We start from the raw sequence: 26940 nt of genomic DNA on the forward strand, positions 1-26940 counted from the left end.
AGACCCCCCTCGGGGTGGGAGGACGGCCGCAGGCTCTGAGGAGATGTGCGCGCCCTGCACGGCTCCTGCTCCTTAATTAAAAGCCACTGGTGGTTTCTGCTCAGTTCTGGTTACGCCTCTTTATTGACCTGCGTGCTCGTGTCTCTCCAAGTCTCTTCAGGGAAGATGAGCTCTCGGGGGAGGGGTGGCGCACAGTCACACAGTGGGGCCCCGGCAGCCCTGTGGCCTGCAGCCAGCCTCCCCCTCCTGGAAGAAGGTCCAGGCACACCTGGGGCCACCTAGGACTCCCAGTCATCCTCGTCCTCTGACCCAGGTCCCTTCCCGGAGATCCCTGGGAGGGAAAAGGCTGAGAGTGAGGGAGCTCGGAGGGGGCAACAGTTCACCGGCCCCTGGAGACTTAAGAAAGGAGAACATGGGAGATGCGAAATATCCCAGGCCCGGCCCAGGGAAGGCAGCTGTGGCTCCTACCTTTGCGCCTCACGGCCAGCTTGTTAAAGAGATCCGACATCAGGTCCCCGCCTTGGCCTGTGGCTCTCACTGCAACACAGAAGCTGCAGGTGGGGGGTTCAGTGACACGGGCCTCCTGGTTCCCTGTTCCCCGTGAGACAGTCCCCAGCCCTCCACGGCCACCGTGTTCACCACGAGCTCTCAGAGCTTCATCCCTAGACGCAGGACCCAGCACTGATAAGACAAAGGTGACGTTTGAGGAGCACTCTCACAGCCACCCTGGGAGACGCTGCACGGGGGAGGAAACTGGCCCAGAAAGGTTGGGCAACCCGCCTGGGACACGGCACAGCAGCAGGACGGGGCTGCCGGGACACTGCTGCGTGCCCCAGCGTCACGCTTCGCCAGTGTCTGGGAGTCACAGCAGACGAACTCTGTAGGCTCAGGAGGCTTAGAGAAGTGGCACTGAGCTTGCGCTCAGGTCTCTGTCTCTAAAGTACCTGACCATTTCCTTGGACAACTCTTGCAGGGTCTGAGAAGATTCTCTTTTGTCCTAAGTTTGAGCTGGGTGAGCTCAGACAGGAAAGCTCCACTAAGCGGCTCCCAAACCAGGTGGGAGCCCGTGGCCGCCTGGGGCGTCCAGCAAGCGCCCTGGGGAAGCACAGCGGGCTGGCGAGGAGCTGGGGTGTGAGCCTCACCCGGGGGAGGGGGACAGAGGGCACCCTGAGGGACCTGGGTGGTGTGGGACGGCAGGGTGGTGGTTTGCTTGGAGCCCTCCTCCTGCAGTGGCCCTGGGGTCCCCTCACCTTGTTCCTGCTCCTTCTGTTTCTTCTTCTCCAGCTTGCGCTCCTTGACGCTGCGCAGCTTGGCCTTGCCGATGCCCCCAGCCTGGCGGATGGACTCCAGCAGAGAGGCCCGGCCGCTGGAGGGCTCGGCCACCTCCCTGGGCGCTCCCTGGACCGGAGCTGGGAGGGGAGAAGGTGCGAGGAGGCAGCGCTGCTCAGGCAGGGCTGGGCTGTGGGACGGCCTCGCCCAGCCTGCGGTGGGGGGGACGCTCCAGTCCTGAGTTGTCCCCTCAAGAGCCTGGGGGAGGCGCCTCCTCTTAAAAGAGGAAGCGGGTGGCGCAGCCAGGCCTTCGGAGACCCAGTGGGGCCGGGACACTGATGTCTGAGCCGCCCGAGCTCAGGAGTGTTGTGTGCAGTCACCTCCCGCCCTGTCCACCCCCGTGACCAGCTGCCACCCTGTGAGTTATCCACGTGCTCACAGTGTCTACTCGACACGGGAGCCTGCAAAGCGTTTCTGTGCCGTTTCTGGATCCTGGACACGGACTGGGAGATACGACATTAAACCTGGAATTTTGTAACTTCAGGGACACTGAATATTTTGTTGCTGTAGTTTTCAATTGGTTTTTAGCAGACCCCTTTCTTACACTGGTTTAACTGGGGTATGGGGGGACCCAGAGCTCCACAGTTCTGGAGGTCAGAATTCCGGAGCTCTGCAGTTTGAAAACCACTATTTTATGAACCCAGTGGAACAAGATACTTGAAATGAGGACTATTCTGAAAGTCTAGGATTTATGACCACTTAACACACCTACAGAAGATCCCTCAGGGATCCAGAAATTAGAGGCCCCCTCAGAAAGAGCCCCCACCCCCGCACTGCTCCCACCTGAAGGGGACACGCTGCTGCCGCTGTCGTCCTCCCTGGCACCTTGGCCTGCAGGGGCCACAGTCTGGGGAAGGGGGGTGCTGACCAGCGCTGCAGGAGCTGGGGGAGGCGGCAGTGGTGGTGGAGGTGGTGGGGGTGTGCTTAGCACCCCATCTCCTAGGTCTGAAAGGGAAGGTGGGACAGTGTGAGGTGCCCAGGGAAGAAGGTGGCCCAGAAGGGAGCTCCCAGCGCCCAGCTTCCCCCAGCTCACCTGGCTTGAAAGGCTCAGCTACCTGTGTGTGGAAGGTGGGCAGTTCTGGAATGGTGCCAGGGGCAGAGGGGGCGATGCCAGGCCCCAGGTCAGCGCTGTACGTGAGGTCATCCGCGATGCCGGGCAGGTCGGGCAGGTAGGACGGCACGTCCATCTCGGGTACCTGGCCCAAGTCTGGCACATAGAAGTAGTTCTCTGGGACCTGCAGGATTAGGTGGGGGCACATCAGTAGTGACAGGGACCCCCAGGGGCAGCCAGCAGGTCCTCGTGTGCACCCCACGGAGCTGGGTGGGATACCGCCTGGAGAACAACCCGGGCAGCCCCCGCCTCCCCCCCACCTGCTGCTCCAGCTGCTCCCTCTTGCTGATGGACAAGGGGGCATCAGACAGCTCTGTCTCTGCTCCCAGCATCACATGGGGCTTTGTGACAGCACCAACCAGGGGGTCCAGGAGGACATACTTCTTGTACCTACAGGGGCAGGGTGGGGGCAGGCAGGACATCGTCTGTCCCAGGCCTCCCGAGCCAAACCCCATAGTCAGCTCCTGGCTCCCAGCCTCATGCTCCTGCCAGTCGAAGTCCACCACTCCTGGCGTCCCCGCTGAGCCAGGCAGGCCTCCCCCAGGCCCCGTGGTCCTGCCACCGTCTGGCCATACAGGTTCTCAGTGGTGCTGAAGAGCAGCAAGGAGCTGACAGAGCTGATGTTGCTGGGAAGAGCCCCCAGCCCCTCCTCGGCGGCGTCCTTGGGCTGCGGCGTGGTGCTCACACACACCGGGAAGTACTGCAGCTTCTCCTGGGGAGGGCGGGAGTGACAGACGGTTGGAAATGTCAGTGCCAGCCAACGCGACCCAACCCTGTCTTGGAGGACAGAACCCCCAGTGGGCCCTGTGCCCCTTCCCAGCAGCCAGCCTCTAAGCCAGTGGCCAGTGGCAGGGGTGGCCCTCACCTGCAGAGCCCGCCCATCCAGGGGCCGGTGCTTGCTCTGGATCCTGTGGCGGGGGCGTCTCTGCAGGCCAGGGTCCTGGGCGCCCGTGAAGATGGAGCTGTGTTCCTGCAGGTGCTCTGGAGCCGGGTACTTGGCGCTGGAGAACACCTGTGGACACGGGGCCAGCCTGAGGGGCCCGAGAGGCTCCAGACAGCCGAGGGTTGGGCGGCAGGTGGAGCTGGGGCCGGGGCCCTGGGCGGCAGGAAAGCCCCAGGTCTGGCTGACAGCAGGGACAGGGACCTGGGCAACCTCTGACACGGGAGAGGGAGGCGCTGCCCACCAGCCACACATACAGGGTCACGAGTGCTACCTTGATGGCCTTCTTGCTGCCCTTGATCTTCTCAATCTTGGCCTGGGCCAAGGAGACCCTCTCCCCGATGGCCTGCAGCTGGCTCTGGCTCAGCTCCACTCGCTGGGAGATCCTGCCACAGAGGAGATCCCTGAGTCTCGGGCTGCTCCCGACCCCCGCGGCCACCAACGCACCTCTCCTGACAGCAGCCCTGCCAGGCCGGGGACTCGGCCAAGGGCTCTTAAGTCGGTGCTACCCACTAGTCAGGGCTGATCTCGGTGCTGCCCACGTGACCTCTACAGGGAAATCCGACCTGGAGGGTCTGGAGTTAACTGCACGGGGTCCTTGGAGCTCCCGGAAGGGACGGAAACCGCCCTGGGCCCGAGCTGGCACCTGTACCCACGATCAGGCAGGCGCACACAGAGAGAACCCCAACTGCTCACAGGCGGGCGCACAGCTGTGACAGCTGGCACCGCCTTTCCACACACCTCACCACCACATGACGGAGACAGACCTGGCCTCTGCAGAGGACACTGGAGTTCAGAGAGGCCAGAGACTGGCAAGGCTGGACCTAAGTGCCACCAGCTGAGTTCAGACCCTAGACCTGCGGACGAGGACGTGCCCCTGCATGTGACCAATGTGCACAGGCTCTTTCTGGTCTGGCTGCTCACCTGCTCCCTCTCTCCCCAGACAAGGGTGGGCTCCGGGACACCAGCCACCTGCTATTCCCTGCACGTGCAAGCACGTCTGTTTCATGGCCTCTGCATCCAGTGGACTGCGTGGTGCAGACATCCACGTGGCTGGCTCCTGCACATCACCGAGTCCCCTCCTCACTGAGGCCCTTGTGACCCGGAATCCGGAGATGCACCTGCCACGTCCCAACCCCACGCCTGCTGTGCTTTCCTCCACGGTGACACTGGATGTGGCACATCTCTTGCCTGCTGTGCTCCAGTCCAGGGGGTCAGGGCTGGGTTTTGTCCCCTGCTGCATTCCCAGAGCCTGGGACAGTGCCTGGCACGTGGTAGCGGCTCACTCCAGAGCTAAGGAATGACTGAGGTCCAAGTGTCTAACACTTAAAGGTACAGGCCCCACTCGCACTTTTCCACATTGTTTGGCCAGAGGGACGTTCTCACTGCAGAGTGAACTCTGACTCACGGGTGCCCCACTGTCCTCGTCCCAATCACCCGTAGCTCCCCTACTCCCAGGAACCCCAGCCCTTGGCGACGACAACCGTGCTCCACATCCAGAGCGGTCACCTGAGGCCCCCTGCGAGAGCGATCGTGCGACAGGCACGAGAAACTAGGGGCAGAGGCTCAAGTCTGGTTTTCGGGGAAAGGTAGGAAGGCGAGGTGGGGTGACACAGGGGCCTCACTGTCTCCAAGGTCAGAGACCCCAGGACCAAGAATGACTGTGATCTCGCTAAGGGTGAAATGCACAGTCAGGAACCTGCCCAACCTGCCTGAGCCACTCCCACCAACTCCAGAAGGTCTCGGCCTCCAGAAAACCCACCCGTCAGCCACTTGCACAGTCCAGGGGTCTCCCGGCCCCTCATGGGTAGGGGCGCAGCGAGGGGGCAGGGCTGGACTACAAGCAGGCCCCACAGCAGCCAGCCAGGTGGGCAGAGGAGGGCACGGCTTCCTTCCCGCCAGAGGAGGCAGAGCGCGGCTCCGTCTCTCCCGACGGGGACGAGCTGCTTTAATGCAGCCCCATTCTGCCCCGGGTGCTGAAGCAACGTTCCCTGGTCACCTGCGTGACCACCCGAGGTCCACGGGGGACAGGGCAGGACACTGGGACTGGAGACAGAGGCTGCTCTGTCCGGCGCTGCCGTCCAGGAGAGAAGGGCTGATGGCTCAAAGTGGCAAAGAGCGAGCTCAGCAACAGCCTGGCAAATTTCTCCAGTGGATTCTTACACCGGGTCGGTCAGCACTTACGAAAGGAAGAGGCGAGTCCCGGGCCCAGTGCTGTGCTCGGGTCACAGCATGTGTGCTCTTGGCAGGGCTATTACACTGGTGTGAGGGGAGAACCCGCAACACAGCGCCCCTGGGGCGGATTCTGAGGGCTCCTGACGGAACCCTGTGGAGGAGGCGGGGCTGTGGGCTGGAGGCGAGTACACAGGGGACAAGTCACAGCAGACGCACCACAGCGCCCACACGGCCCTGCTGGGGAGAGGCTGACCCCAGCCCTGCATGTGGGGCGCTGGCAGGGCCCGTCCAGTTCAGCCAACACCTGAGTAGGAAGCTGGGGACATCAGGCAGTGAGGGCCAACGGCCGCACAGGGGCATCGGTGACAAGAGGGAATTCCCAAACAAGGAACGTGAGGCTGCTTTAGGTTTAAACAACCACGTGCGCACACACAGAAGGTAGAGGGAACGTGGTTTAGAGCAGTTCCCGTGAAGAAAGACCTGGAAGTTTCAGTGAAGGAGAAGCTCGGGAGGGGCCGACAGCAGTGTGGTCTGGAAGGCCGTGCTGGGAAGGGCTCTCAGGCCGCGCTGGGGCTGGGATGTTGACGGGCAGCGCCCACCACGAGGGCGATTTGATGCCCATTCCCGGTCCAGACGCCCCTGGCCTGGGCCTACTTCAAGGCAGGTCAGTTTCCAAGCTCATGGCCGAAGCCGCGCCCTGTGGCACATCTGCCCACCACGCGGGAGGAAGCTGCCTCTGCCGGCCTCACTGGGTCTGCTCAGAGCTTGGCCTCAGTCCCTCTCCCTCCACCTGCCCTGGAGGGGACATTTCCCAGCATCCTCTCTTGCTGCTTCTCCTCCCAGCCCTCAGCGTTCAGCACGTGACTTGAGTGTGTTCGGTTCCTGAAGCGCAGAGCTGCGCGGTGCGGCCAGAGGGGATCAGACGGCGCACAGCTGCCCCCAGAGCCGTTCAGGTCTAGCGGGGAGGCACGAACTCAACATCCGTAACCACAGCGTCCCACAGACCTGGGTCCCACGTCTCATTCGCAGCAGGGTGGCCTTGGGAAAGTCACTAATTGGTTTACGCCTCAGCTTTTTCAGCTGAAAAACAATCTGATAACTTCTATTTCATGGAATTACCATGAAGGATCCAATGTGCGGATCCTGTGCAGAGCTCCAGTCCTGGCTGAAGGCCCAGGACAGGTTAACATTTGCTGTGATGGCCCGTGAGACTGGGAGGGGTGGGGGCTACACACACTCAGAGGAAATCTAGAACTTCTGCACAGCAGGACGAGGGCGGCTGGGGAAGGTTCAGGGAAGAGGCATGTTGAGCAGACGCAGAAGCAAGTTCCAGGCAGAGGAAACAGGCACTTTCAAAGGGATCGCCACAGAGGACGGGTGTCAGAGCAACGGCAGGCAGCTCCTCTGGCTGCAGCGTGAAGCTTTCGAGGAGGCTCTGTGGGGACCACTGTCCTCCCAGCAGGGCAGAGTGGCCAGGACAGGGTTGGGCTCCCTGTTCCAGCATCTCTCAAGACAACCTCGCATTCACTATGGGAGGCTTCCTATGAAGCCAGGCGGCCCCAGCCCCTGCAGAGCTGCCACTGGCCCGTCACAATCAGCGCACCAGCCCCAGAGGCTGCTGGGGAGGAGGAGCACCCACCCCTGACCCAGGTTTGCTGCGTGTCCTCCCCTCACCCCTGTCATAACCCCAAGGACGCAGACCCTGATCCTGGGCTCTGGCCTTCACCTTGTCTTCTGCAGCCTCTGGGACAATTAAGAACGATCAGCTGGTGATGCAGCGGCTGACTGAGTGCTGGGTGCTCTGGGGGCCACCAGGTGCCAGGCAGTGGTGGGGAAGGGGGGACAGAGGGCGCATAGGGAGAAAGGAGGGGGAGGAGGGAGGTGGAGGGGATGGACAGGGAAGGCGAAGAGGGAGGAAACGGAGGAAGGAAGAGGTGGGGAGAAGGAAGAAGGGGAGGAAAGGACAGACAGCCGTGCAGACAACATTCCCCCTTCCTCAGGAGGAGGGAGCTGGAAAGTGGCTGCTGCTTCATGGGTGAAGTGGCTGGGCTGGGGCTGCAGGGACATCAGATGACATCATCCAAACTCCCACACACAGGAGCTGTCCAGCTCTTCCGAGCTAGGCCACCCCAACCCTTCCTGCCTTGTCATCCATGTCACGTGGAGCAGGTGACATCTCTGGGCAGGTATTTTGGGACCTGGCTGCTCCCAGGCGAAGTCCGCTCGTATGGAGGGGCTGGGATCTGCCAGGCAGGAGGAGGTGGCAGAAAGGGGTTGGGATCTGCCAGGCAGGAGGAGGTGGCAGAGAGGGGCTGGCAGGAGCAGCTCAAGAGAGCCAGGGAGGCAACTGTCCCACTCTCCAGCCTCTGCACGGCTCCACGCAGTGCAGAGAGGGAGGAAGGTGCGACAGGTTGGAGTGATAAATCGCCATGAGCTCACATACCTGGCCACTTGGCATGGGCTCCAGCGGCCAAGGGCCGAGGCCGGGTCCCGAGATGGGGGTGCTGGGGACACCGTCTCTGCCCTACCCACCTGTCCCTCTCTGCAGGAGGAGCATGTTGGGAGGAGAGTCTAAGCCACTCACATCCCACCAAAAAGGACCATGAAAAATGAAAAGTTCAGGAGTTTGTTGATGGCTGCAGGGTGGGGGGACAGGGGACAAGGATGGGTGTCAGCCTCGCTGCCCCAACACCCATCACTGACTCCTCCTCTCCTCCATCCTGTCCCCAATCTGTCACCACGTCCTGTCACTGTTTCCTTTGCAACGTTTCATCCAGCCCTGCCGCCTGCTCGGCCCCTGGACTGCGGCCTCATCCCTTTCATGTCCCCACCACAGCGACAACTTCTGCGGGACCCTGGAAATCGCCTCCCCATCTTGTCCACGCTGTGACGGCTGCCTGACGAGCCCTCCCAGAACTCTCCGTCCCGTCACCTCCCTGTGCGAGGACCTGCCGTGGCTGCCTAAGACCCCTGAGTCCAGCTCAACGACCTGTCCTGTTACGAGGACCCCACCGGCCCTCACTCACTCAACCCAACCTTGCCCTTCCCGCCGCGCTACCCTGCCTGCCCTGGAGCTCTCCCACAGCACCGTGGAGGACGCAGAGGAACACAGGGGCGCACACCCCGGGGGGAAGCCAGCCCACAGGCACACCGAGGTCACGTGTCCCCACCTTGTTCTGCAGTGAAGGAGCCAAGCGTAAGGGACAGGTGGCACGTCTGTGCCCCCCGTACAGAAGCAGCCCTGCTCAGGCCAGCCTCCCCTGGCAGCCCGTGACACGCCGCTGTCCAGGCCACATCTGGGCTTCTCTCCCAGCCTGTGGCCCCCATGTCCCGACTCCTCCAGATGAGCCGCACGGCCGCCTTCCCAGCCCTGCCCTCCTCCAGGAGCCCCCGGCCCTGGGCAGCCGGCGCAGTTCTCCTCCCCGCACCTCCTTCCTCCTCGTTCGGGGAACGGCCCCCATTTCCTCGGGGGAACCCACCTCTCCCTCAGGCTCGGTCCCTGTGCTTCAGGGGGGCCACAGCCAGGGCTCAGGGCTGAGGCAGTGAGCCAGGTCTAAGCCAATCGCGGAGTCACATCCCCCGGCCCCAGGAATTGATTCTGGGTCGATATGAGAACCAAGCCAGGCCAAATGGGGCGAGTGTGACTCCGGAGGAGATGCTGCCCAGTGGGGGGCGTTCTTTCCTGAGACCTGGCCCTGAGGGCAGAGCTCTGGCCCAACCGGTTGTCACCTTCCACCAGGAGAGCAAGGCCTGTGTGGCAACGGAGCCAACACAAAGAGCCTCGCTGAAGTGGAGAGAAAGCAAAACCAGGTCCTGATGAACCGTCTGAGCCCTTCCGCTCCCAAGCCTGCTCTGCTGATGCTCACTTTCTGCCTAACCTGGCTGGGGGCCTGACCCGCAGGACAGCCTCCGAGTCTGACTTCTTCCTCTCCTCTCTCGAACCCTAGCAGCCCACGCAGTTCATGCTGTGCACCAGGGATCACCCAGCCCGGTGCTCTCCCACCCCACACTCTAAGCTCAGAGATGACATCAGCAGGGAAGAGCTGACGTTTCCTGAATGCTTACTCGCTGCCAGGCACGGTCTCATTGCTTCACATATTTTCTTTATTTTTATTTTTTATTTTTGAGACAGAGTCTCACTTTGTTGCCCGGGCTAGAGTGCCATGGTGTTAGCCTAGTTCACAGCAACCTCAAACTTCTGGGCTCAAGCAATCCTCCCACCTCAGCCTCCTGAGTTGCTGGGACTACAGACATGTGCCACCATGCCCGGCTAATTTTTGTTTCTATTTTTACTTGTTTGGCCTGAGCTGAAGGAATCCTCCTGTCTCAGCCTCCTGAGTGGCTGGGACTACAGGCACATGCCACCATGCCTGGCTAATTTCTTTGTATTTTTTTAGTAGAGACGGGGTCTCACTCTTGCTGAGGCTAGTCTCGAACTCCTGAGCTCAAACAATCCTCCCGCCTCGGCCCCCCAGAGTGCTAGGATTACAGACATGAGCCACCACACCCGGCCTCCTTTGCATATTTTAATTTGTTTAATCCTTACCACAAGCCTAGGAGGAACATATCGTCATTACCACAGTTTTACAGATGACACCATCGAGGCTTAGTGGGGTTAAGTGACTTCCCTAAGTACAGAGCAAGCAAATGGGGGAGCTGGATGTTAGCCGGTCGTTCTGCTCCAGAGTGAGCCCTGGTCACTCAGTCCTGCCCCTTGGTTACGGGGACATTCTGGACAGATTTGGGGCAGGTGGCAGGGTGGAGGATGGCGGGCATCAGAGGGCAGGGAAGCAGCAGGAGAGGCCAGAGGACGTGGTGTTTGCACCATGTCCAGCTGGAGGCAATGACCCCCCTGCCCCAGGGGAAGGCTCCAGGACATGCGGATGTCCAGCCGGTGCAGGAGGAGGAGATGCACGGGAGTGGGGGGGGACTCCAGGTCTGGCGTCCAACCAGTGGGGGGTGACCTAGACCCTGAGGGGACGCTGAGTCACACACTTCACACTGCATGGGAGGAAAGCCCCCGTGGGAGGCACAGGGTGGCACCGGGAAGGAGACCCAGCTTCATTTGTGGTTCCTCCTGGCCAGACAGGGACAGGACCTGCTCACCCAGCACAACCTGGGACCCTGCACGGAAACAGCAAACACCATCCACGCATTCCTGCCCAATGAACACGGAAGGTGCCGGCTCAGGGCTGAGACACAAGGAGCTGCAGCTCTCCAGCTCAGAAGCGCCAGCGGCCCCTGAGGCCCCGCCGGCCCCTGCTTGCTCCAGGCACACGGGCTCCTTCCAGGTCCTTCCCACCTCTGCCTGTTAGTGCATGCCCTTTCTTTCTGGAATGTTCTTCTTCCCGACCTACCCACTTGCTCACATAGACCTCCCCTGATCCCCCCAGACCAAGCCAGGCCCTGTCACAAGTCCCACAGCACATGTCCCCTTCACAAACAGATGCCAACAACCCCACAGAATCTGGGCCACAACCTGGTCTGAACTCTGGCTGTGCCACGTGGCCAAGTCTCTCAGCCTCTCTGTGCCTCAGTTTCCTCATCTGTACATGGGAGGAAACAACAGGACCTCCCCATACAGTGTAGCAAGCGTAAATGAGTTAACGTGCTCAGATCAATGGTGGTGCATACTTAATGCTATATAAATATTTCTAATCATAAAAATATTATAAATATGTCTTCACCATTGTCATTAAATAACTATCATGCCAGTGGTTGTTCGTCTCTCCTGCCAGGATGTCCTCTAGCTGGACAGGGCCGCTGCGATATTCATTGCTGTATCCACAGAGAGTATTAGCACAGGGCCTCGCACACAGCAGTGCCGGGTAAACACCTGCTGGCTGCAGGAACCAGTGAAGGAACAGGGCCCGCGGTGGGAGGACCAGTACCAGCTGGGAGAGCAGAGGCACCGCTGGGCCCGAGGGACCCACAGGAAGCCGGAGGCCAAGGGGGGCGGTAGGCAGTGAGCTCCCAGGCCCTGAGGAGAAAACGCTTGCGCACTGGGCTCCTGCCTTGGACCCCTCCTGCACAGGGAAGCCAGCCGGGTCCCCCAGGACCAAGAACCAGCAAAGGGGCTGCTCCCAGAGGGTGTGTGCCTGGGACTGGAGAGAGGACTGCAGGGACAGGGGAGGCCCGCTGATCAGGTGGGGGTGGGGGCAGCACCTACCTGCTAAAGATGTCTGCGGAGACCTTCTGGAGGTACTGCAGGGCATCCGCCACCTGCTGGATGGCCTCCTCCCGCCTCAGGTCTGGCTGGATGAGGGGCACCGCGTACGTCTGACCTGCCAAGCAGTGCTGGGTCCTCACGGGAGTCATGGTGCCTGTGTGGGCGAAGCGGAGCTTCAGGACCACCCCACGCTCACCCCTCCCACCCAGCACAGCCTCATCCCACCCGCCTGCACAGGGCAGAGAGCATCTGGTGGGGCCAGGAGCTCACAGGAGGCAGCTGATGCCTGTTAAGGGATTGAGGGAGGGCGAGGGCAGGACCAGGGACCGGGGAGTTGGTAGGGACAGTAGGGGAACTCAGAGAAGGGGCAACATTTCCTGTCTCCCTAAAAGGTGCATGGTACCTGCAGGCACCCTGTCCATACATGGTCTCAGTTCAACTCCCCACACGTGGAGAAACAGGAGAGAAACCCTGGCCGCAGAGTGAAAAAGAGGCTGGAAGCAGAGGGATGGATGGGGAGGGGGAGGGCGCTGCCTGAATCAGCCGCCAAATGATACCAGATGTGGAAAAGCACAGAAAATGTGCACACTTGGGTTCTTCCCACTGGAAGCCCCAGGAACTCGGGGCCTGCTCCTGACACAGACTAGGCAGTGGCGAGTGACTCTAGGTAGAGGAGCGTCCAGCCTCTGCTCACACAGGCTGGAGCTAAGGGGCCAGGAGGGAGAAGGTGCATGGGGGGCAGAGGACAGGAAGGAAAGACACTCCTCGAATTGCAAGGCCAGGGCAGAGTCTATTCATATTGAGTCTAATTAACTCCTCTCCCAGAGCCACTACAGCAGCAATCACCTGCAGATGGCGCTAATTTGATTGGCAAGACTCAGGCCAGGCAGAGTATTAAGGTATCAGGCCCCTATAATTAGGCCTAATTACACTGCCTCACTGGAAGACCGTGAGCAAGACATTAATCAGGCCTGGCACTGTGCCCAGACCTGCTCCCTAGGCACCACACTGGGGCCCTTGGTTGCAATGGAGGTGTGGGTGTGACTGGCTAAGTATGGCAGGAAGGGCCTAGGAGGCTTCATTTGAGCTTAAAGTGCTGTGTGACATTGGGTACGTTGCTTGCCCTCTCTGAATCTCTGATTCTTTCCATTTCCCATTCTCCAAACTGAGAACTGACACTGCTCTTAAGAAGTGGTTATTCCCAAAACTAATAATGCATATGTTAGACAAATATATCACACAAACACGTTCACCAAGCCGCAGCCACTCCTGTTCCTCCTGCTGGCTTCTCCATTCCATCCCTCCCTTCCTGGTTCTCTCCTACCCTCCCGAGGCCACCACTTTCTGTGCTCCGAGATGCCCCTTCTGCTCTTCAGTTCTCTCTCCAGCAGCCAGTTCCTCCTCTGCACTCACGCACTCATCCTCCCTACATTTGATAGTTCTTAAATGATTATCATGAGGATAATCTTTACTGTTCCTTTCTGCAAATCGTATTTTACTGTGCTACTACTACTACTCAGGCAGGACACCCTCAGCGTCCCAGACCTGCACCTGCCCTGAATGCTCATTGGGGCCCACGAGTTACTCCTCCCCTCCCCACTTCTCTTCCCTCTTGTCAAATAACCAAAGCATGGACAGCTGGTCCCCAATCATCTCAGGCACCTGACCCACTGAAACCAGCACATGCCTTTCAGCAACTTTATTTCCCCTGCCCTCCTTTGTATGATACTGATGCAGATCTGCTGTGATTCCTGACTTAGTCTGTGCCTTGGGCCCCCCAGCTGTAAGATTTGGACACAGGAAAAGATAGAAGATATTTTCTGTGCATATCTGGAGACGAATTCCTTGTTAGTTACCACATCTGAATGTACGTGTTTGTGCAGGCACACGTGGGAGAGGGCACAAATCTCCTAAACAAGGAAGCAGCAAGTCTGTTGAAGAACTAAGAGAGTTGGCCAGGCACAGTGGCTCACACCTGTAATCCCAGCACTTTGGGAGGCCAAAGCAGAAGCAGGAGGATCACTTGAGACCAGCGTGGGCAACATAGCAAGACTCCATCCCCACAAAAAATAAGAAAAATTATCCAGGTAAAGTAGCATGGGCCTGTAGTCCCAGCTATTCGGGAGGCTGAGGCAGAAGGATCACTTGAACTCAGGAGTTTGAGGCTGCAGTGAGCTATGATGCCACTGTACTCTTCCTCGGAAACAGAGCAAGATCCTGTTTCTGTTAAAAATAATAATAATAATAATAATAATTAGACACTGAATACACCTGATTAGTGGCTTACTCATTCTGTCTGCAGATATCTTCTGATCGTCTATTAGGTGCAGGACAGGATCACAACAAAGATGAATAAAACACCACACTAGCCAGGGAAATACCTCAAAAACAGTCAAACCTCATGTGATAAGTACTCCAATCCAGCCAGGAATACAGAGCTAAGGAATGATAAATCCCTCTGGGGCTCGGGGAGTCAGGAAGAGCCTCTTAGCAGAATCTGTACCTCTCTATCTACCAGGCCCAGGGAGACAGGTGCAGGGAGCATTGCAGGTAAAAGACCAGCTTGAACAAAAGGTGTGCAGGGCGAATGGCGCGTGATCTTGACTGTGGGAGTACAATCGTCCTTGGGGAAGTATTAAGAAAAAGAATGATGAAGACAGGCCAGTTTGTGAGAAACCCTGAATACCAAGGCTAGGAACCTGGACTTGAGTCAGGAATGAAATCCTTAGACCTGTGCTATCCAATATGGTAGCCACCTGCTACACGTGGCTATTGAGCACCTAGAATGTGCCTAGTCCCAATCGAGTGTAAAATACACACCAAATTTCAAAGACTTAGTAGGAAAAAAAGAATATAAAATATCTCATTAAAATTTTTATATTAATTACATGGTGATATAACCATATTTTGGATATATTGGCTTAAAGAAAATGTATTACTAATTTCACCTGTTTCTTTTTACTATTACTTCTTTCTTTCTTTCCTTTTTTACATCAGTCTCCTGTGATTCCACAACTGATCTTAGCCAAAAGGCCGAGAAGTGATCCGTCTCCTGTGATTCTAAAGACATGAGTCTCCGTTCCTCTTTTCAAGCAGGAGATATCCTAGAGTGGATTCTGGCCTAATTACCAAAATTAATCATAACATTATAACTTTCTTGCCTCTTCCTCCCTACATTTGATAGTTCTTAAATGATTATCATGAAGATAATCTTTATTGTCCCTCTTTCTGCAAATATTTTACTATGCTACAATACCATTACTAATAATAATAATTGCTATTAGCTAATAATACCTATATATGTTAGAACCATTCTAACTCCTTCTCAAGAACCATCTCACTTAATTCTTAATTTTTTTTTTTTTTTTTTTTGAGACAGAGTCTTGCTCTGTTGCCCGGGCTAGAGTGAGTACCGTGGCATCAGCCTAGCTCACGGCAACCTCAAACTCCTGGGCTTAAGCAATCCTACTGCCTCAGCCTCCCGAGTAGCTGGGACTACAGGCATGCGCCACCATGCCCGGCTAATTTTTTGTATATATATTTTTAGTTGTCCAAATAATTTTTATTTCTATTTTTAGTAGAGACGGGGTCTCGCTCAGGCTGGTCTCGAACTCCTGACCTCGAGCGATCCACCCGCCTCGGCCTCCCAGAGTGCTAGGATTACAGGCGTGAGCCACCGCGCCCGGCCCTCACTTAATTCTTAATATAGCATTTTATCATCATCCCCAATTTTAGATAAGGAAATGGAATTGGACAGACCAAATAACATTTTGCCAACATCAAAACACTAGCTTGTGATCAAGCCCAATCTTGAACCTATCTTCTCTGAATTCAGAGCGTGTGTTACTTATTAGTATGTTTTATTGGTTTTTTTTTACACTAAAAAAGCAAATCTTAAGAGTTCAAAAATTTTGTTATTGCTACCAATTGTAAGACATCTTATCTTGATACTCGGTCCTCACGTAAACCTACACTAGATGTTTTCCATATTAAGGGAAGAACAAGCGGATCTCACACTAGCTGAGCCCCTCCTGTGTGGGAAATACTTTCATTACGTTAGCAGACATCACCCCAATTGTTTACCTTCACAAAAAAGCTTGGAGTTATGTATTATGATCTATTCCGATGAATGAGAAAACCCAGACAGTCTATGGCCATACCACCCTGAACGCGCCCGATCTCGTCTGATCTCGGAAGCTAAGCAGGGTCGGGCCTGGTTAGTACTTGGATGGGAGAAAACCCAGACACAAAGAGGTTACTTGACAATTATCTTTTGAAAAGCCTGTGGTGCTCATCTAAAAAAACGATGCATAACCTCTTATTTAGTGGAAAGACACAATAAATAGTTGAGAAGACACACGGGATTTAGTTGAAAAAAAGTTGAAAAATTTATCAACAGCAGCCTTCTATTAGGGAGTTTTATAAGTAGAAACCCTAACTCCTCAATTCCATAACGGATGACTGCAATTCATTCTACGTCTGTGATATTTCCTGCTCATCCATTTTTTGTTACTTTTTAATGGATTCCATAAATACATAAATATTCCTTAATAATGGTGCTTTTCTGGCATCTATGCCATGTTCCTCAAGATTTTTTTTCAGATTCTTTTAATTTACAAACAGAAATTATATATATTTATCGCGTATCGCATAATAGTTCTGTAGGACAGCGCTGCCTTAGAGAATCTGGGAAGAACTATGTAAGTTCCCAGAGAAACGAACTACACCACGCCCCTCTCTCATAATACGGTTTACAATTTCGGAAGTGCGCGGCACCCTTCCTGCAAACCACTCTGACACCCCGCGCCAGGCTCTCGACCCCAAGTTTGAGAACCTCAGCTGTGGGCCCCGGGCACCGAGCAGGGCTTAAGCAGCGTGGGGGCCACTAAAAGGGGCCGGCGGCCCGCTCAGTAGCGACGGGAGCTGCAAAGGAACCGCGCGACGATTCGCTTCGGCCCGTTCCCAGCACCGGGACGCAGAGGGAGGGAAGGCGCGGGACCGTCCCGGGCGGCGGGCGAGGGAGGCAGCGGGGCCTGGAGCCCGCGGTCCCCGCGCCCAGCCGGCCTCTGCCTCGCTGCGCGGGGGGTTGAGGGGTAGGGGGACGGGTGTGGCCCCGGGGAGGAGGGTTCCGGGGAGGAGGGTCCCGGAACAGGGTGGAGACACGTCTTCGGGCGGGCAGCCCGAAAACCCCGGCAGAGGCGGATGCGGAGCCGGACGCGGGGTCCGCAGGCCCAGGCGCCCGTGCCGGGCACTAGCTCGCCCTGGTCCCCGCGCGTGGCCGCAGACACCGCCCGGCGCCCGGCCTCCCGCGCAGGAAGGGGAATAGTCGCCGCCCGGGGCCCCTCAGCCCGGCAGCCCCGCCCGGCCCTCGCCACCCCGGACGCCGCGCGCCCCCCAAGCTCTCCCTGCAGCGGCCAGAGCTCCCCTCTCGCCTGCGCGCGCACGCACGCGCGCTCCCACGCCGCCGCGCCCCCCGGGCTCGCGAAGCCGCCGCCCAGCGCAGAATCCCCCGCCCCCGCCGAGTGTCCCACGTCCACGCGGCCGGATCTCTTGCCTTCCGAGCGCCAGGCCGCCCCCACCGCGCGCCCAGCGCTGCAGACCGTCCTCCCACGCCCCTGTCCCCTCTCTGCGTCCCCTCAGGCTCACACCCCGGCTGTCCCCGCCCTCGCCCCCTGCGGGCAGCCCGCGCCCCGCAGGTGCCCCGGCGCAGGACGCCCCGCTCGGGTCGGAGCCGCGGCCCCTCCCGCCGCACACACCGCGCTGCTCCCGTCGCCTCACCCGCCGGCTCTTCCCGCCGGCACCTCTGCGGGGCTCTCCGGGCCCAGAGTTCCCGCGCACCCGCTTTACAGGGGAGCTCGGGCAGCCAGACGCAAAGGACAGACGCCCCGTGATTCCACGCCCCTGAGGCACCTGGAACAGCCACAGTCAGAGTCGGGGGGTGGGGGCGGCCTGGGCGGGAAGCGGGGCGGGAGCTGCGCAGGGAGCGTTCAGTGCCGCAGAGTTTAAGAGGACGAAACACTTCGGAGATGGATGACGCGATGCGAATGGACTTCATGCCACTAAATGGACACTTAAAACTGGTCCCTTTCATGTTATGTATGTCTCAGCACACACACCAAAAAAAGCTAATAAAGAGCTGGTAAAAAGAAAGAAAAAAGAGACTTTGAAAAAGTTAAATATGGAAAGGAAGTATAGGTCGAGAGATCCAGCAATAGTTCCTCCTGGAATCCACTGTTTTGCCGCAAGACTTTCTGGCCCTTCTCTTTTAGGGTTGCTGGATGCCCAGTTAGTTTGAATTTCAGATAAACAACCCAGCGCCAGCGCACCCGCAATTGGAGCACAGAGATTCGCAGCCTGTGGGAGCACCAGAACCTGCTGCAAGCCCAGTCTCCCCCACGCACCTCCTCTCATCTTCAGCCACTTTGCCAGCTCCCCCAGCCACCGCACCCACCGCCAGCAGGGCCCAGGAACCTCTCACGGACAGTTCTCACTCCCAGGGGCCGCAGTCCGCCAGCCAGTCACCATGTCAGCACCACGGACAGCTCCTGGCGTAGCCACAGCAGCAAAGCTCCTGCACCCAGCAGCCCAAGGAGCACCTGGTGACACTTGAGGCTGTCACAAAGAGAAAGACCATGCCTGGAACTGTGGTGCTGTCGCCAGAGCCCTCCTTCATCAAATCCCCCAACCGCCCTCCGCAAGGGCGTCTTGAGCAGGAGAACTGAGCGGTGGGCCAGAGGAGAGGGGACTGTTGCGGTGGAAGGAAGGGAAGCAAGTGGGTGTGAGGAGGAGACAAAGGGGAAATCGAGTGCACATAAGAGTCTGCAGGACTGGGAGAACGTGAGCTGAAGGGGCCAGAAGATGCTTCGGGGCAGAAGTGTGTCAAGGAGATTTGGGGGTAAAAAGTTTACTGTAAAGCAGCCTCAGGCAGGGCCTTCAGGAGATGTTACAGAAGTCATTGTTATCACAGGAGATGACAGCTCCATGCCCCTTACTGCCCCTGAAGACCTTCCAGTGGAGTAAGATGTGGAGGTGGAAGACAGGGATATCAATGATCCTGCCCTTGTGTAAGCCTAGGCTAATTTGTGTGCTTGTGTCTTAGTTTTAACAAAAAGTTTTAAAAGAAAAAGAAAAGAAATTTTAAAAATAGATAAAAGCTTATATAATAAGGATATAAAGAAAGAAAATAGTTGTGTACAGATGTGCAATGTTTTTGTGTTTTAAGCAAAGTGTCATTACAAAAGAGTGAAAAAGTTTACAAAATTAAAAGGTTTAAAAAGTAAAAATGTTACAGTAAGCTAAGGTTAATTTATTATTGAACAAAGTAAATTATTTGTTGTAAGTTTAGCCTAGCCTAAGTGTGCCGTGTTTATAAAGTCTACAGCACCACACAGCAGTGTCCTAGGCCACATTCACTCACTGCTCACTCACTGACTCGCCCAGAGCAACTCCCCGTCCTGCAAGCTCCATTCGTGCGAAGTGCCTGTGTGTGCAAAGGCCAACTCAAATCTCTTTTTCCTATGCTCTCACACCACAACAGGGGTCAACACAGAAGACTTCCATGACCAGATCTGTGGCGGTTTCTCCCTACGTATCCATCAAGCAATCAGTTCTGCAGCAGAGACAGCCAGGTGTCCTCCCTCCAATTCAATTCTGACACTGTCTACCTGGAGATAGTGTCAGATCCCTCAGGTGAGTGCTCAGGCCCCAAGACTGCCCTCTCCTTCCCCGCAGTCACAAGTCTGGGCCTTCAGATTGTCTGACCAACCAGCTTTAGCCTGGGGTTCCCATGACCCTCTCTTTGGGTTTAATTAATTTACTAGAGTGGTCACAGGACTCAGGGAAACATTTATATTTCCTGGTGAATTACAAAGAACACTATAAGTGATGCCAATAAACAGCCAGATGAAGAGACATATAGGGTGAGGTCTGGAAAGATCCTGAGTGCAGGAGCATCTGTCCCCACGGACTTGGGGTGCGCCACCTTCCCGGCACACAGGTGAGTTCTTGTTCACCTATCTGTAGGTCCCCATGTGTTCAACTGCCCAGAAGCTCCCCGAACCCTGCCTTCCTGGGCCTTTTATGGAGACTTCATTGGATAGGCATGATTGACAATCATGTAGAAATGTGACTGGACAGAAAGGGTGTGATCTGATACTGTTATAATAGATTGAGTAGGGAAACCCAGCAAGGCCTGCCCATAGATTCTTCTTGGCCTCTCTGGGCAGCTTTCCTTCTTCCAGGGTATAGGGTAGGACCCTCTCTGGAATGAGGATCTTATGACCCGCAAGCAGACTAGAGTCTTGCCTTTGACTGGGGAAAGGAGGGCAAGAGAAGGTCAGGGAGAGAGATTCTGTTTCCTGAGGCCTGCTTCTGGGGCCCAAAGCACCCCAACATTACAACAAAAGACTGTAACAAGGGCCATGGGAGTTAGGAGCCAAGAGCCATGGACAAAAACCAATACCTATAACCTCATAATATCACAGTGCCCTATGTAGGTGTAACATTTTTTATCTTCCAACAAGTGGACTTTGGGGGTACACATTCAGTTTATTGCATCTCATTTATTAATCAGGGTTCTCTAGAGAAATAGAACCAATAGGGTCTACACGTGTATATATAGATGGAAAGAGAGATTTATTTTAAGTAATTGGCTCATGTGATTATGGAGGTTGGAAAGTCCAAAATCTGGAGGGTAGGTCTTCAGTCTGGAGACCCAGGGAAGAGCTGATGTTGTAGTTCAAGTTCAAAGGTCATCTACTGTCAAAATTCCTTCTTGCTCAGGGAAAGTCAAGGAAGTCTCTAGCTGGCCTTTTACATGTTGGCGCTTATGCCTTGCTTGTCTAAGCTGCCTGTTATAAATGGAGGATTTTTTTACCTTCTTATTGTGCCACTTGTGTAATGCATTTACAGGACCTTGGAACTAACTGCAAATTGTGTTTTTCCGGTTGCCATTATCTCCTTCCTGTGTGATAAGCTTTAAAAGGTGCTTCTTTCTTTCTGGAGCTTTGATGCCAGAGGCTTTGACAAAGTTCCTTCTCTTTCAGGGAATCCTGGAAGTAGAGGTGAACTGGAGTTAGCATCAGCATCAATTTCTTTGAGAATTCCATGGGCCAAAGGATCATTCTCCATACTTTCAAGAGCTGAAACCAGAGGAGGGCAACTCCGACTCCAGGTGCCTACGGATCATCGACCCAAACCCCATCCTTTTCCACCTCACACGCCACATCGTTACCACATCACTCCACTTAGAATAATTTCTGTCACTATCAAAGCAATACTTGTTTCATTGTAGAAAATATTTAAAATACAAATAACTCATCCCAGAATTAGCACTAATATTATGGTCTCTAGACTTTTAGTATTTCTTTTAAAAAATACCTAATATATACAAGTTTCTTGTTTTTTTAGAGGAAAGGTCTCACTCTGTTGCCCAGGATGAAGTATAGTGGCATCATCACAGGTCACTGAAGCCTTGAACTCCTGGGCTCAAAGGATCCTCCTGCCTCAGCCAGCTGAGTCGGTGGGACTCCACGCACATGCCACCACACTCAGCTAAATTTTGAAAATTTTGTGTAGAGATGGGGTCTCATTCTGTTTCCCAGGCTGGATTCAAACTCCTGGCCTCAAGCAGCCCTTCCTCCTTGGCCTCCCAAAGTGCTGGGATGACAGTCATGAGTCATCTGCTTGGGTACAGACAGACTTTTTTTTTTTTTTTTTTACAAAAATAGGATTAACGTTTTTCTTCCCATAAAATATTCATCCATATGGCATAATGCAAATCACATGGCTCTACCATATAATTTTTGATGAACCCCCCATTAGTGAATAATTAGATTATTTGCAATTTTTTTGCTGTTACAAATAATCATGAATTCAGTCAGCAACTATTTATTGAGTACATCCTATCACCAGGCACTGTGCTAAGTGCTGGGGGTAAAGGCGTGACCAAGAGTCACAGAGTCCCCACCCTCAAGAGGTTAACACTCTGGTGCGGGAAAGAGAAATAAACAAGTGATACAAATTCAGTTCGAAGAAGGAAGCTGAAGCAACTAATGAGAGAGAGTAACTAGGAAGGACCCCTTCAGACAAGCCAGTCAGGGGATGCCTCTCTGAGAAGGGGACATTTGAGCCAAGATCCAAAGCAGGGGAGCCGGCCTGAGGGCCAGCCATGTGCAGGGCAAGAGCAGAAGCATTCCCTGTGGGGGAGGGGTCTGTTCATGGTGTAGAAAGTTCCAGTGTGGCTGCAGCTTCTGGGGAGGGGGCAGTGATGCAGGCCGAGGGGGGACACACAGGCAGAGGCCAGACCATCCAGGGCCACACTGTGACCCTCAGAGCAGTAGAAACCTACTGGAGGTTTAATACAAGGGAGGACATGACCCGATGGCCATGTCTTTAAGAGAATCTGGTTGGTAAGTAGAGAACAGCACAGAGCAGAGGAAGGACGAGGTTGTCACAGTGGTGAGGGTTTACATGAGGATGGGAACAAACAGGATGGAGACAGAAAATACCTTAGCATGAAGAGGACAAAGACAACAGAAAGAATCCGGCTCAAAAACCTTTTTACTTGTAGTCCTCCAAACCCATCAAAGTCTACAGCATCTCAATGATTCCATCTATACTTAGAAGAGAGAAAAAAGAGCTGGGCTTATGCTCCAACAGAAAAGATGTAAGCCATTCGGACGATCATATCTTGACCAAAAGGTTTCTTGGGCACTAGATTTGGGTGTAAGTGTAACTAGAATTACTTTCTTTGGGAAAAACTACCTCCTGTCTAGATGATTTACGCAGTCTTTATTGGAGGCTGGTGGGATGGGAAGGCAAGGAAATCTCTGGAGGACTGAGGAGTGTAGGACATACAGTGGAGACCACCATTGTAGAAACAAGGAGAGAAAGTGTCAGAGGTACAAAATGTCAAGGGTCAGCACTGAAGCCAGGGTAGAGCCCAAAGGGGACAGATACTGCTGCTTAGCTATTGGTGTGCTAGAGGTAGCACAGCTACTCTCTGAGAAGTGAGTAACAAGCTCATTTCTCCTTGACCACAGCCATAAGGATGTTCCCTACCTGCCACTCTCCACACCATCTTCTGCCCGAGCCCAGAAACCTGAGTCAATGCAATGCTTATTTGTGAAACATCTATGTGCTCAGCAAAGCTCCGTGCTTTACATACATTCTTCTTTCATACTTACAAACAATGTTTAACATCAGCATTATTATCCTTGTCATACAGGTGAAGAAATGGAAGCGCAGAGATTAAGTAATGCACCAAAGTTCTCAAGGCGAGTTACTGGTAGAGCTAGTACTTGAACCTCAACTGACTGATGCTGGAACTCATTTTTTCTCATTAAAGCACTGATTTTGAGAAAAGAAAGGATCTTTATAAATCATTTAGTTCAATGCTTGATTCTCTAGACAAAGTGCTGTGACTGAATCATAAAGAAAATCAGGACTTGTCCATCTGTACTTGTCTGCTAGGCATTTCGTCTGGGGCACTATGCACCAGGATCTGAAAAACAGCATGTCCAAAATACTATCCCCCAAGCAGGCACTGGGATAGCCTAATAGAGTTCAGACCAGGAGAAAAGCACCCCGAGGACAAGTGTGGCCGACACTAAAAAGGCAACAACAGCAAACCTACGACCTTCACATCAGGATATTCAAATATACATGTACATTCTTAAATACAAAGGACTTAGATATACAACTTATGAAACCAAACATTCTTTTTGTCTCTGCATCAAAAGAAGGAAACTGGCATGAAAAATGGTGAAGAACAACTAATTCAAAAACCATATCCATTTAGTAATGGAATGAGCTGAAAAATGAAAAGCCCCATTACCTATCACTGCACCCTAAACCCCTCGTTACCCCCTCAGAGGAGTGAGGAACTGTGTTTATGGAGCTCCCACACCAGTCAAAGTAAAATCCTGAGTATTGATCATGCCTCCAAGACCCACTGCTATTCTCTAACCTCAACTCTTGCTTTCCATTGTACTCAATTTATGACTATCTGGCCAGGCAGGATGGCTCATGCCTGTAATCCTACCACTCTGGGAGGCCAAGGCAGGAGGATTTCTTGAGGCCAGGAGTTCAAGACCAGCCTGAGCAAGAGCAAGACCCCATCTCTACAAAAAAAAAAAAAATAGAAAAATTAGCCAGGTGTGGTGGTGCACACCTCTAATCCCAGCTACTCGGGAGGCTGAGGCAGGAGGATCACTTGAGCCCAGGAGTTTCAGGCTGTGGTAAGCTATGATAACACCACTGTACTCTAGCGCAGGTGACAGAGCAAGATTCTGTCTCAAAGAAAAAAATTATGACAATAGAAAAAAATAGAACTAGGCTGGGCACAGTGGCTCACACCTATAATCCCAGCAATTTGGGAGGCTGAGGTAGGAGGATCATCTGAGGCTAGAACTTTGAGACACCCTCCCCACCACCCAAGCAACATAGCAATATCCCCATCTCTACAGTAAATAGAAAAGTTAGCCAGGCATGGTGGTGTGTGCCTGTACTCAGGAGGCTGAGGCAGGAGGATAGCTTGAGTCCAGGAGTTGGAGGTTGCAGTGAGCTGTGTTTGTGCCATGGCACTGCAGCCTGGGCAACAGAATAGGACTCTGTCTCAAAACAAAACAAAACAAAAATAAAACCAAAATATTGTCTAACAAAAGTCTGTAAGTTGGGAAGGACCCTGATGGGAATTCATATCAAGACAGGAGGGAAGGTTAAAATGTCATTTCACTTTATACTCTGTTAAGTAAAATATGCATAACCAAAGTCTACGTTTTGGTATCTAGCCCAGAGAACACTGTGTATATATATATATATATGAGGCCTACATAAGAATGTTTGTGGTGGCATTGAGTAGCAAAAAATTGGGAACAACTTAAATGTTCATCTGTTGAAAAACGATTAATAAACTGTAGTATATCAATACTATAGAATACCAAGCAGCAGCTAAGAGAATCAGTAGATCTGCGTGTGCTTACATATTAGTGGGAAAACAAGCAAGTTGTAGAATCTGTTCATATATGTAGGATTGCACGTGTATGTATAGACACATAATGTATATACAGAAAAAGAACAGAGGACTCTGTAGAACACAAGCAGGGGAGAAGGGGAGAGGGCAAGATGGGGTGAGGGGGTAAATGGGACTTTACTGTTACTGATGATGTTTCTATTTCATTGCGAAGAGAATATATTCATGTACTTCTTCTATAAATAGAAATTAATGTTTAAAAGAGTTTAATGCAATAAATAAGAAGGAAAAATGCAAGTCTTTTCCTTTCAGGGCCAAGGACTGTGTCTGCCTGGAATACCATTACAGTATAAGCACCTACAGCACATAATAAATGTTCATAGACTGAAATGATATATCCCAAAAATGTCAGCAGTATTTTTATCTAACTAGTAGTAGGACAATGAAAAATTTGTTTCTTCCTACTACTACTCTCCATTTTGTACTTTTCTATATTACATTGGTCATGGTAAAAGTAAAAGAATGAAACACGTCCTTAATAAATATCCCCATCCTACATTCTATTCCACACCACCCACTCGTGTAACCCAGAACCCAGGTACAAGGCCCAGCCTCACCTTTCCATATCACTTGCACATCCTCCTCCCTCACGTGTGTGATTCACCTTTATCCTCTTGACTGTGAATCCTATAATGAAAGCAGGACACATGTAAAGCCATTCCAGAATTCCTAGACTTTGGGCTACCCCTTTCCCCGTGTTTAGTAGTAAACAAGGACATTTATAAACAAGTCCCACTAACTTGTTTATAAATTATTAATCAACATAATAAGATCCTATTACTCACCTATCAAATCAGTAACAATTTTAAAAATATTACCCCTTAGGTTTTACCTAAGAGATGAATTGTAGCCTGCAGAGCAATTGTAGCCTGATTTAGCAAAAGAACAACCTTCAGAGTGGCTGTGACCCCAAAATTATTGTGAGCAGGTGTCAAGTAGAGCATGAGCCCAGGCTACACCAATAGGAAGATGGACAAAGGGCACATGACTATTAATTATTAAAAATGAATATACATTGCCAACAAACAGAAAAAAGATTTAACCTGACTGCTGAGAAAAGCCTGAGACAGCTCCAGGCCATCTGGCATCCACGACTCCCTGTTCCTCAAGGACTCTCCTTGGTTAAGGTCCTTCTGCTTGGCCCACATTTTTCCAGCATTTCCTGTGCTGGGATAACTATCCTTGCCACCGCCATGGAGGGACCCTCTGGGAGATTCTGCCCACACTGGGCACTTCTATCCTTTGGCAGTGGTTGACCCCACTCCATGCCCTCCTGGCTCCTACCTCTCCAGCACCCACACAACAGAGTGTTGCATCTGTCCTGGTGGTCACTACTCTGTCCAGGGCTCACGCCAGAATACAATAAAATGACATCTTTTAAAGTGCTGGAAAAAATTATCAATTTAGAATTCTGTATCGACTGAAAATAGTCTTCAAACATAAAGTTGAAATAAAAACATTTCCAGGCAAATAAAAGCTGCGAGAATTCATTGCCAAGAGTCCTATGCTAAAAGAAATAAAGTTCTTCAGGTGAAAATACAAGGATATCAGAAGGAAACTTGAACATATTTAAAGGAACAAAGGACGTAAGAAATGGTACATATACATATATAGGCAATTATAGAAGAAAGAAAATAATAAAGAGGAGAAATCAGTGAAATACAAAAAAAAAAGTGAAAATCATTGAAACCAACGCTAGTTCTTCAAAGAAAAGAATCTACTAATTGATAAACCTCTAGGTAGACTGTTTATAATGGAATAAAACACTTTTTTTTTTATTTCAGCTCTTCATGGGGGTGCAAAAGCTCAGGTTATATACATTGTCCATGTCCCGCCCATCCCCCTGAGTCAGAGCGTCAAGCATGTCCATTCTCCAGACAGTGCGCCTGGCACTCACCATGTAGTCATACCTCCATCCCCTCCCCCCCCCACCTCCCCGGGTCTGCACCTTCAAGCATGACCATTCCCCAGACGGTGCGCAACGCACTCATCATATAGGCATACACCCATCCCCTCCCCCCACCCCCCGTCTCAGTCTGATATCCAATTGGTATCCTTTCTTATCAACATGAGGAACAACATCACAACACATCTCAAAGACATGAAAATGATAAGAGAATATTGTGACAATTTACGTCAATAAATATGATATCTTACACAATAAAACTGACCCAAACTGACTC

The 26940-nt window shown here is 53.3% G+C and overlaps 1 protein-coding gene across 3 annotated transcripts; it reads right to left on the reverse strand.

Annotated features, from left to right (window-relative positions):
- Window positions 1-104: 104 nt before the first annotated feature.
- Window positions 105-17553, reverse strand: LOC123620507 (WASH complex subunit 1-like). Of its 3 annotated transcripts, none has more exons than XM_045525790.1 (11): window positions 17503-17553; window positions 11725-11878; window positions 3655-3766; window positions 3306-3452; window positions 3016-3152; window positions 2701-2830; window positions 2363-2564; window positions 2113-2274; window positions 1251-1409; window positions 469-537; window positions 105-331 (listed from the first exon to the last, which is right to left on the reverse strand). In XM_045525790.1, exons 2-11 carry the CDS (start codon window positions 11871-11873, stop codon window positions 279-281), a joined length of 1320 nt encoding a protein of 439 aa, XP_045381746.1. In that variant the 5' UTR covers window positions 11874-11878; window positions 17503-17553; the 3' UTR covers window positions 105-278. The 3 variants fall into 3 exon arrangements, with proteins under 3 accessions (XP_045381746.1, XP_045381748.1, XP_045381747.1); XM_045525792.1 differs by lacking the exon at window positions 17503-17553 and adding an exon at window positions 17481-17499; XM_045525791.1 differs by lacking the exon at window positions 17503-17553 and adding an exon at window positions 13700-13730.
- Window positions 17554-26940: the final 9387 nt, after the last annotated feature.

The sequence above is a fragment of the Lemur catta genome, chromosome 15 (genome assembly GCF_020740605.2).
Source record: "Lemur catta isolate mLemCat1 chromosome 15, mLemCat1.pri, whole genome shotgun sequence".
Classification (NCBI taxonomy): Eukaryota; Metazoa; Chordata; class Mammalia; order Primates; family Lemuridae; genus Lemur; species Lemur catta.

Excerpts from the sequence above, each read along its gene's own strand:
- LOC123620507 (XM_045525790.1), bottom strand. The coding sequence starts at position 11,873 with ATGACTCCCGTGAGGACCCAGCACTGCTTGGCAGGTCAGACGTACGCG. Across the intron at positions 3,153-3,305 it reads TGGATGGGCGGGCTCTGCAG|GAGAAGCTGCAGTACTTCCC; the intron begins GTGAGGGCCACC and ends CGCCCTCCCCAG. Across the intron at positions 2,275-2,362 it reads AGCTGAGCCTTTCAAGCCAG|ACCTAGGAGATGGGGTGCTA; the intron begins GTGAGCTGGGGG and ends CTTCCCTTTCAG.